The following is an 11,665-nucleotide window of genomic DNA, read 5'->3' as shown; positions in this document are numbered from 1 at the left end:
TTAAATCAAGCTTGACTTGAACATAGGCAGGTTTGGGCTCAACTCGATTCGATGCCACCCCTTTATGCATCCACCAGAAAAGGAATAGAGGCTTGTGGGCTCATTTTAACTTTTTATTTTTCTTTTCTTTCTCATTTTTATCCTGACTGTCAACTTTTTTTACTGACAAGCAACAGCAAATACAGACACTACAAAAGACCATACACTCCCAACAAAAACTCGCCCACAAGACTCAACAAAGTAAGTACACCCACATGACCCAAGCACCGAGCAAAAGGATCAGACTGGTTACAGTACCATTACACCAGAAAAGAAAAAAAAAAGGAAGTCCTCTTGAGCTCGATCGCTACGGTGTTTTCTCCCAAAAGAAACATTCGACTCTTACCAGATTTACAGTCAAACCCAAATGAGCGTTCGTAATCTACGATGCAGCAACCCAATCTTCTTCTTTCCTTCTCTGAACCGACACGTTCAAGCCGCCGGCCATATGAGCAGTCAGAAGGGGGACAAATGCAGGAATATCTTGGCGTACTGGGACGAGCTCGAACTGCTCTAGTATTGATGCCACAACATACTTCATTTGTATGAATGCCATCTCTTTCCCCAGACAAACTCTTGGACCGGCTTGAAATATTGGGAATTTGTATGGAGAGATGGTGTGATCCTCTGCATCGATCCATCTATTTGGTTTGAAATCTTGGCAATCTTCACCCCAGATTTTCTTCATCCGCCCCATACCGTAGGGGAAGTAGGTGACTCTGTCGCCCTTATACACTCGTGTGCCGTCAGGGAGTATGTCGTTGGCTGCTGCGTGCTTTGAGTCCCATGCAACAGGTGGGTACAGTCTCATACTCTCGCACAAGCAGGCCTTAAGGAATTTCATCTCTTTCATGTTCTCGTAGTTTATGCTCCTTTCTTCGTTGGAGTGACCAGTTGCAGTTTCGACTTCTTGGACGAGCTCCTTCTCAACCTCCTTATGGCATGAGAGCAACCAAAAGAACCATGTCATCGCAGCCGAGGTTGTGTCTCTTCCAGCCATTATAAAACTGATAATCATATCTCTAATCAGCTCTTCATCCAGGCCGCTGGTTACCAGTCTCGAGAGAAGATCAGTCTTTATGTCTTTCTTTCTGCTTTCATCTTTCCTACTTCGGATGAGCTCCACAACGGATCCACGAATCACCTGCATGGCCTCCTTGAGCCGCTTCTCAGACCCAATGGAGAGTGCTCGTTTGGCCTCCCACACTGCAAAAACTGGCGCCGTGCCCCGTCTTGCACTTATCTCGGCTGCAACGTCGAAGGCTTTGGCGAACTTGGAATCCGGGAGAGAAGGCTCCAAGCAAGCAGGGTCCATCCCTAGAGATAGCTTGCAGACGACGTCAAAAGCAAACCTTTTCAGGATTTCTTGCATGTTCACCACCTCTTTCTTCGTGCAAGCCGCCTCAAGGATGGGCATCAATCTCTCGTTCACTTCAGTTTCAAGCGTTCTGACCAGGAACTCCCGGAGGGACTTGGCGGTGAACTCGTGGCTGGCCAGCTTGCGTTGGCTGTGCCACATCTCACCATCCACGTTGAATATACCCCGGCCGAGCAGGTCCCCGAGCAATTCAGTGAAGGGTCTCCCCTTGGGGAAGTTATCAAACTTGGTCTTGAGTATGTACTCGATGTTGTCGGGGTTCCCGGTGACGACAGTACGACTGGCGCCGAGCCTGTCGATGAGAATCGTCTCGGAGGGCGACTCTGCCAGCAATTCGGTGTACCAGTCAAGGAGACGGAGCCTGTTCTTGTAGAATGGCAGCAGACACCCAAGAACAGGTAATGTTGGGGGGCCATAATGAGTAGACCGTGGCGGCCGAAACCGCCGAAACCCAAGGACCGAAAAAATGCCCGTTAGAAACAGGACCGTGACGGAAACCAATGACGTGAATGAAGGAGAAAACATCTCAAACGACGGCATAAGAGAACTGAACGGTAGCAGAGGAACAAGTTCTGCTTTCCTGGGTCTGAGAGGTTGAGGATGATGGTGAGGAAGAGCGAAGTGTGGGAGTAGTATATATAGAGTGAAGTAACCGACCAGTCGCAGTCGACTCAAGAGAAGATACAAAGTAACACGTGAAGGTTGACTTTACGAAGGGAAAGGTAACCACGCCTGATAGATCGATATTTCCAGAAATAGGATGATTATCAAATAAATCAGTCGACGGAAAGATGAAAACCTACGGGGGAGTCTGAGGGTTCGTTATCCCCTTTTTTTCTCGTGTAGGCAGGCAATGGGTGGCTATTTAGCACCGTCCTAGATCCCGTTCACTGAAATCCAGAAAGTCTTCGGGCAGATAACGGCGATGAGATTCGCAAAAAAGAATAAATTTGCGGCTACTCATCAGTCACTCTCCTGTGTCCCACCCCCACAGTGTAGAGTTCGTGTGCATCTTCGCCACCGAATTCTCTCTCTAGCAAAGAGAGGAAAGAGGCTCTTTTTTCAACGGTTAGATCCAGCCACTAAAGTCTCCCCTTACTACGAGGGGATTAAATGAGAAAAGTATTGACTAGAAGGATCCTGGTGCTGCTACTATTGCCCATCGCCGTCCATTCTTCTACAGCTTAAAAAGCCATCTTGGTTCCTACACGTGCACTTATCGATTGAAGCCAATGATCAAATTTCAGCTCCTTTCCATTTCAAACAGTACAGATAAAGCCAAGATCTCTGTGGTCAGTATACACGTGCACTTATCGATTGACGTCACTGATCAAATTTCAGCTCTGCCTTTCCATTTCAAAACGTGCAGAATAAAGCCAAGATCTCTGTGGTCTGTCTTCACGATTTAACTTGCCAAGTGCTCCATCTTGAATTCCTCCGACCAAAGCCAAAGAGAAAAAAATATTTTTAACAGATTTTTTAAAATTATGGAATGAATGATTTCTCAAATAATAATATAAACAAATGTTTACCTTCACCACAATTGTACTTTGAACGCCAGTGTGATAGATCAATGTAACACATTGGTCATGGAGTGCCAACAAATAAGAAACATCTTTTCTTTTTAAGAAAATAACATGAATTTTTGTAGTTCTATGATCATGTCTGTAGTGGTGTTGAACGTCCATTATAATGATGTTTTACATTTCATTAATTATTTTTTATGGTTTATAGGTTATGTTATTTTTAATTAGAGAAAAGCTTTTTTAGTGACATGATTTTTATAAAATGCTTCCGAAATTTATTCAAAATTTTGAATGGAAGTTTAGAGGAAACTTCAATGATGTTCCAACAATCGTAAACTATATATTTTGTTAGTGTTGGAGCCAGAATTTGGAAGAGGTGGGACAAGTATAGAGGTTTTAATTTTTATGATAACAAGCACTTAAAAATGAATGTTGAAATTTATTTGAGAAATGTTAACGAAAAAAAACTTAAAAAGAAATTTGTTAGAACATTCATCCAACCACCCAATAGACCAACTGATTGGTCTTCACTTAAAGGCTAATAGAAGATTAATGAAGACAATGTTGCCACCCAAAAGACATTTTGACTAACACATAAAAAAATGCAAAACAACTGATGAAATCCATCTAATTGCATGATCGCCGATCAAAAGGATAGGAGTGAGAAATGCTTCTCTTTGAGTTTGTTCATCTTAACCAATTGACTGGGTGATGAAATAAAGGAGACAACCAAAGAGAGTCTAACTAAACTAAGTAGAGAGAAGATAACATTGTGATTTGTTTGCCCAACCTTGCACCCAACTTGCCCAAATGAAGGACTTAAAATTAAGAAAGGAAGCAATGCCTATCAAATAAGGCAAATCAATTGTTTAGATTGATAAACTAGACATAACGAAGAAAAGGTACTAGAAGTACCCGTATGCTCTACCAGCCAACCAAACTGAAGAAAAGTGAAGAATCATGTTATGAAAGCTATCAACCAAACCATATCTATATGAATGACTCATTTGACAAAAAATAGGTAAGACATGTGACAAATTCGATTTGACCAACACAGGTCACCAAAATTCGTGACCTACCATCACATTTAGCAACTTGAAATTATAAATTTAAGTCATTTTTATTTTACTTTTACAAATGATTTGACTGAATTTTGTAAAATGACAAAATATAATGTTCTAGGAGAAATGGTTCTTAAGCAACTAGTTTTTAAACCCTTTGATTTCATCTATTTAAATAATTTCGCACGTCACACTATTCACCAAGTCTATTATAGTGAACACAAAGCTTTCCATGCATCCTTAACACTATGATTTCCAAATCAAATAGGACGGGCCATAATAAGGAGAAGAACTACACAATGGTACTTGTGATTTTGAAATTTAGTGTGTACTTGGAATTTTAGTGTAGAAGTTAATTAAGGTTATTTTGAAATCAATTCATTTGAGCTTAGTTTTATTTTGGTTGCGAGTTCTAGTCTATTAAACTTTTAATTTGGGTTCTTTCAACAACTTCTTGATGTTGACCATAGGTTGACTCTTTTTTTTTTTTATGATAAAAAAACTTAATAGATATGACAATTTGCAAAACTAAGTATTTTAGATACTTTACCTTCAAGATTCAATGCATCTCTGTTAAACACCTAGCCAATACTATCCAAAAGACCGGCATATTAGGAGCGGAGGGCATAGGTACTTAACCCAGGACTATAACATCATACCCACCTTCACGAGCCGACGACCATGACGGCCAAACTCTAGCGGTTGCCACACTCTAGTGACGACCCACTCTAGCAACGGCCTACTCTAGTTTCTATTAGGTTGCCCCCTCCGCTCAGGACTCACTCTGTGGGGATTCAAACTCATGACGTAGCGCCTGCTCTTATACCAAATGTTAAGCACCTAACCAATACTTCCCAAAAGACCGGCCTATTAGGAGCGGAAGGCATAGGTACTTAACCCAAGACCATAACAATCTCATGGTCTAAAGCTTCAAAACGATCAAGCCTATTGAAGAACGTCTCTTAAAGAAGAACCCACAAAAAAGAAGACTAGAGCCAAAGTCATATGTTAAAACTGAATCATAAATGTAAGAGAGATTTCCTAACTCTCTTCTTAAAGTACAATTGTGTATATGGAGCTTTAGGACATACATTGCATATAAACATGTTTAGAAACATTATGTACATCCCTTAGAACATGTTAGAGCACTTAAACAAAATTATTCTCATACTTTAAAAGTCAACTTAGTTGAACAGGCACTGGTGATCAATGAGCCTCTGCTAATAATTGATCATCCAGGAATGTGCAGGGCAAGACTATCAAGCATGATTGATCAACCTTAGTCGATTGATCGATCATTCAGAACATGACCATATCATACTATAAAACATGATTGATCAATCCGATCAACTTAATCCATAGGATTAACGGTAACATATTGATCGATCAGTCCATCGATCCATAAGTTACATCCTAACACAAATAGAGTCGTTATGATTGATTGATGAGTGATTGATCAATCAACGGTCCAATTTTTTCAAACAAGTAAAAAATGACTATAGAGAAGTGAAAATTTCACAAAGTAAAATCAAAGACAGGAAAAATTTCTCCCTTGACTTGGAGAGTTCCTTCTCCTTGAGAGATCCAAACTTCCACTTCTTTAACAACTCAATGTGGAGTGAGGGAGCTAGTCAAGTATGCAATGCAAGGAAAGGAAAGGAAATAGTAGTGAATTATTCAAGGCTAAGGATCTCTCATTCACTCTAAAACATTTTTGAGAATTTTGCAAGTTTGAGAATAAATGCAATTTTTTTTTTTTTGCCCTTCTAGATAGAAAGGGTCAGCTAGTGCTAGAATCTAGCCAATCTCTTGGGGAGATTGTAATTGTAAAAAAAACGTGTATGGAGCTACACGTGGCTTAATGAGAGTTGGAATCACTTTGTCTTATGTGGTGTGAATGTTTATTTTTCATTGAAATTGCAAATTTTCATGATTTTTTATTTAAACACTTTACATAATTTTTTATTTTAAATACTCAATTCACCCCGCTCTATAGAAGCCACCTAGGCCAACAATTGGTATCAGAGTAGGCCAAACACTTGAAAAAAAAATCCACTTGATTTTTAAAAAGATTAAAATTGCATCTTAAGATAAATTGCTCCTTCCGGAAGGACAATCTGCCAACCATCCTCCTTTGTTCAATGGATCAAACTTTGGATATTGGAAGGTAAAAATGAAATTCTTCCTTCAATTGTGACATATGACATGCAACCAAGAATGATCCATTTGAGCCTCAAAAGCTTAATAATGGCATTTTGGCTCCAAAGAAATTTAGTGAGTTGACTAGGGAAAATAGGGAGCAACTCAAAATAAACTCTAAGGCTATTAACCTTTTGTTATGTGCCTTAGGACCCAATGAGTTTAATAGGATCTCCACATATAAGACCATAAAATAAATTTTGGAAAAATTAGAGGTCACACATGAGGAAACCACTATAGTCAAAGACTATAGAATTAGCTTATTGATTGCTCAATATGATGAATTCAAAATGACTCTGAGCTACGAGAAGATATTTCCCTGTAGGGACAAAAAGATAAGCTTCTCAAGGCACTTCTAAAGTCATGGGATATAAGGAAGACCACCATTCGTGAGAATGAAAACTTTAGAACTATGAGCTCGATAGAGCTACTAGGAATCCTTCTCACTTATGAGATGAAACCTTAAGAAGTTGAAGAAGTGCAACCCAAAAGAAAACCAATTGTTCTTAAGGCCAAAATGAGTGTTGAAAGAATATCTAGTGAAGAAAGCTCCGATGAGGTGAGTTTCATTAAGAGACAACTTCAAACAATCTATAAGAAAAAGGAAAATTTCATAAAAGGCCTACATAGAACTCAAACTGACAAATTATATAAGATGGGAAACCAGGACATAGAAGGACCAAATGTCCATACCTTGAAGGAAGAGCCCCATCTACAAGCAAAGATACCAAGAATAAGAAGAAGAAGGTCTAAGCAGATACAAAGAAAAATGCAATGCTCAATTACACAATATTTCAAAGCTCAAGGGAGAGCTTATTATCTTGAAGGAGGCTAATGAAAGCCATTTAATAAATGCCTCAAGAAAATGTGGATTGATAGACAAGCTATCATGTGATTGACTTGCGTTTGAGAAGAAGAGCCTAGACTTAGAACAACAAATTAAACTTCTATCTCTCATATCCACACCCAAGTGGAAAGTTAGAAAGAACAAGAAAAAACAAAGCAAGCTCTCTCCCATTCCTCACATTCGATGCCACTATTGCAATGGGTGAGTCACTATGCCCACATTTGCAAAGTTAAGAACAAAAATGACATTCAAACAAACATGGGTACCCAAATCAATTGAAAAGGTAGTGGTAACCCAAAATAAGTTGCCCAAACAAACTTGGAAGCCCAAATCACGTAGCACGTCAAATGTCATCCCAAAAGGACCCAACTTAAAATGGATCTCTAAGGGTTAAACTTTCCGTTATGTAGGTTTGTTGTCTTGGACCCAAGGCACCGAAAAATGTTTGGATTTTGGATAGTGGATGCTTGAGACACATGACCGGTGATAAGAAGAACTTCATTGAACTCAATCCAAACGATGGAGGTCATATAACTTTTGGAGAATATAGCAAAGGTAACCTAAAATGGATTGGTAAAATCAGTACTTCAACCTCTTTCATTTTTTATGCATACAATGTTGAAGGGTTGATGCATGATTTATTTAGAATTAGTCAATTTTGTGATAAAGGAAATAAAGTATCATTTGAAAATTGCAAAATCTTAGTGAAGAATAAAAACGATGAACTAGTTCTAGAGGGACACAGAAATAGGAACTTTTATGTTGCTAATATAGGGGGGTTAGTCAACACTAGTGTTAACATGAACTTAAACTTCCAAGTCAAATTCAAGTTCATTTGAATCATCTACATAAACTTCAACTTCATATTTGGTGTTAGTGTGGATGAGTTCATGTACACTGGAAAACAGTTTCTAGTGTTAGTGCCCCAAAACGGGAAATATGACAAAAATAAGAGAATGAGTAACTTGTAATAATATACTTAAATAAAGCATAATACCTAAACACCAAATTAGGTAGAACAAACATGATTACTACACTAATAAGTAATTTAATGTATAATTTAAATATATTAATATAATAATAAATTAAATTAGATATTATATTATTTAAAGATTGCAGTTTATTGTACATTAATACAACAATTACATGAGCCAATTAATTGTGCACATGAGTAATTATAAAAAAATAAATTTTAAAATAACATAAACTAATATAATAAATTAAGTTATTAATTTATTAATAACATAGGATATACTTTAACATAAAAATGAATGATTAAACAAAAAGAATTGATCCAATGCTTACTTTAACACACTATATATACTTTTATGTATTATTAATTAATAATATTTTTTCGTTAAATTTAAAACCATTAGTTTTATTAATTATACAAATGGGTCAATTAAACCAAATAGTTGATCAAATGCTACCTATGTAGTCGCTAATATAATACAATAATTAAAAAATAAATATAATGAATAAATAAAAATATTATTTTATTAATAAAAAAGATTGAATTTTAATGTAGTATTAAGTAATAATATATTTCCACAAAACTTTAAAATGATTAGTTTAATTATTTATAAAAATGAGACAATTATTGAAAAATAATTGATCAAATGCATACTTTAACTATATTTTAATTAGTAGACTTAAATATAATTAAAGTATATTTAACTATATTGTAATTACCGGAAGTCGGAGATATCCTCGGAGACCCGAATAGGGGGGAGCACAGGGTCCGACGTGTACTCAGGTGAGAGCTCTTTGAGGCAGACACAGCCGTGCATTTGGTCGGGATGCCACCAAAGGCACAAGAAATTGGAGTGGCGCTTCTAGAGCTAAGTGGAGCCGGCGATGCCAAAGACTACTTGAGAGAGGGAGAGGTCATCGAAGGAGCCAGAAGCTGCAGTGAGAAAATCAGAATTGGGCAGACTAGGTTAGAGACTGTGAGACTGAGCATTGGGAGACAAAATTGGGCGATGAATATAGTTGTAGTGAGGCCAGTGAGAGGCGGAGGACGTGAAGAGAGAGGGAGCCCGAGAGGGAGAAGCGATCAGGAGGCCGAGAGGGAGAGCGTGTGTGTGTGTGTGTGTGTGTGTGAGAGAGAGAGAGAGAGAGAGAGAGAGAGAGAGAGAGAGAGAGAGAGATGGGGGGGGAGGCGGAGAGGATGTTCGCAGAGAGAGGGAGAAGGGAGAGGGAGGCCGAGAGGGAGAAGGGAGAAGAGAGAAGAGAGAAGGAGGCCGAGAGGGATAAGAAAATGCGAGATGAAGAAAGAGACCGAGAGACAAGAGAGAGAGAGAGAGAGAGGAAAAAAATTTGGGAGATAGTGACGATGTGTCCTGACGGTTCATCCAAATGAATAAAAAAAACTAAGGAATCCTGATTCCAAAAATTATACCTTGGGCATCATCTTCGGATTCATCTGGGTCATCAACATGAATCGAGCAATTGTGTACCACTAACGAGTCAGGAGATGAACAAAGTAATGTGGGTGAACTTCATCTCCTGATTCAAGTTGACTAACCCCCCAATAGTTGATTTAGCCTCAACTAGTGTCATCTATTTGGGTGTAAAAATTGGCGAATCTTGGTAATGGTATAAAAGACTAGGAAATGTCTGAATAGATTCCTTGAACAAATTAGTGAAGGAAACATAGTGAGAGGACTACCGTAAAATATTTTTCTAAGAGAGAGACCTTGTGATGCATGCCAACTTGGAAAGCAAGATAATTTTTTTTTCAATGCTAAGAACGTTCTGTCGATCTCTCATCCTCTTCAACTAGTCCACATGGATTTAGTTGTACCTACTGAAATTTTGAGCCTACATGGAATGCGTCTCATCAAAGTGATGGTAGATGACTATTCAAGGTTCACATGAGTATATTTCTTTGCTCATAAGGATGATGATTTCCAACCTTTGCCAAACTATGTGAAAAAGTTCAAGAAGAGCAAAGCTATAAAATTGTCAAGATTAAGAGTGACCACAGAGGTGAAATTCAAAATTCAAAATTTGAGGACTATTGTACAAAGCATAGGATAGAACATACTTTTTTAGCTCCTCGAACTCCTAAAAAATGGCATTGTTAAGAGAAGAAACCATACCATAATTGAAGTGGCTAGAGCTATGCTTCATGAATACAATATGCCACATAGGTTTTGGGCCGAAGCTGTAAACACCCATGCTATATCATTAACTGAGTTAGCATAATGCCACTTCTCAACAAAACTCCATATGAGTTTTATAAGGGCACCCTTCCCAACATTACTTACTTTAGAACCAAAAGGAAAAACTAGGGAAGTTTGACTCTAGAGCTGATATAGGAATTTTTTAGGGTTATTCTACTCATTGCAAAACATATAGAGTGTATAAAAAAACATCTATGAAAGTAGAGGAGTAAGTTTATGTTGAGTTTGATAAATCTAATTCGCCAAATCCAACCCAACTCCAATTTCTGATGACGAAAAGGGAAACCCCTTTGATTCATCCCCAAGATCTCAACATCAAGACCAAAATCTTGAATAGAACCCAAATGACCCAAATAATCAAGAAGAACTAACTATGGAGCCAAAGAACTATAAGTTCATGGCTGATCGTCCACTAGGATAAATCATTGGTGACAATTTAGGCAAAATTGCAACTAGGAGAGTAACTCATGAGACTGTGTCAAATAGTGCTTTCGTGTTATGAACCCAATAACAGCTTGAGTCAGGCCAAGACGCCATGGCTGAGTAATTTACTCTGACTGAGTCAGTTACTTAGTCATTTAGTTTGTTTTTCAACTTAAATGCCGTAGAGGGGTAAAATTGTATTTTTCTCTTGAAGCTTGTAGACATAAACCCTATTTAGAGGGAAAATGGAATGGAAAGGATAAAGTCTGAATTTAGGTTAAATAGAGGGTTTGAGTTCTCCTAAATGAGCTCGGGGGTGTGCATTCTCCTTAACAAACCTAGGGGTTTCAAGCTTCCCTTCGACTTAATTTTCTTTTCTTCTCTCTTCTTCCCTAGGAGTCGCCATGTTAGATCTAGGACCGTAACAACTTGGTATTAGAGCTTGAACATGGATATTCGAATAGAAAGAGAAATGCGGGCAGAAGGCAGAGCAGCCGAGCCGACAGAAGAGGAGCTGCAAGATGCAGCATGTAATACCAGACTTCACCAACAACTAGACCTATTCACAAGTAGGTTGACGGATATACTGGCTGGAATAAACCCAAAACCAGACATGTCAATTCCAGAAGGGGAGGAGGACGATACTGTTGAGGAAGACTAAAATTCCTGGAACGTCGACTCTATTTTCCACAATATTCCGAAAAGGAAGTTCGGGGGTTGGAATCATTGATGCCTGTTTGAACGAAGTCTATGCTTCTACTGGTGAGTTCACTGGTAACCTTGGATTGCGTGATGATTCCGAGGATTTCAATCTTGTTCTGGAGGGCCACAAAGAAGATCACTAAAAGACCAAACGTGTTCACAATGATCGGAATTAAGGTTTTGTGGAAATTTTGGATTTATCAAGATAGGCAGGTATGTTCAATATCCTAATTCATAATAAAGAGGAGCTTAACGATGAGAACCACACAATTGTGTCCTCCTCCGTCGGCCCGGAGTATTAC

At 38.4% G+C, this 11,665-nt stretch overlaps 1 protein-coding gene across 1 annotated transcript; it reads right to left on the bottom strand.

The window, feature by feature from the left end:
* Positions 1-421: 421 nt before the first annotated feature.
* On the bottom strand, positions 422-1,957 carry LOC137946273 (cytochrome P450 94B3-like). Its single transcript, XM_068792502.1, has one exon. It carries the CDS (start codon positions 1,955-1,957, stop codon positions 422-424), a length of 1,536 nt encoding a protein of 511 aa, XP_068648603.1.
* Positions 1,958-11,665: the final 9,708 nt, after the last annotated feature.

Source organism: Aristolochia californica, unplaced genomic scaffold (genome assembly GCF_029961685.1).
Source record: "Aristolochia californica isolate CCGP_79_NKW_82.1479 unplaced genomic scaffold, dmAriCali1.0.hap1 SCAF_1, whole genome shotgun sequence".
In the NCBI taxonomy this organism is placed as follows: domain Eukaryota; kingdom Viridiplantae; phylum Streptophyta; class Magnoliopsida; order Piperales; family Aristolochiaceae; genus Aristolochia; species Aristolochia californica.
This window is presented reverse-complemented; position numbering and strand designations above follow the sequence as displayed.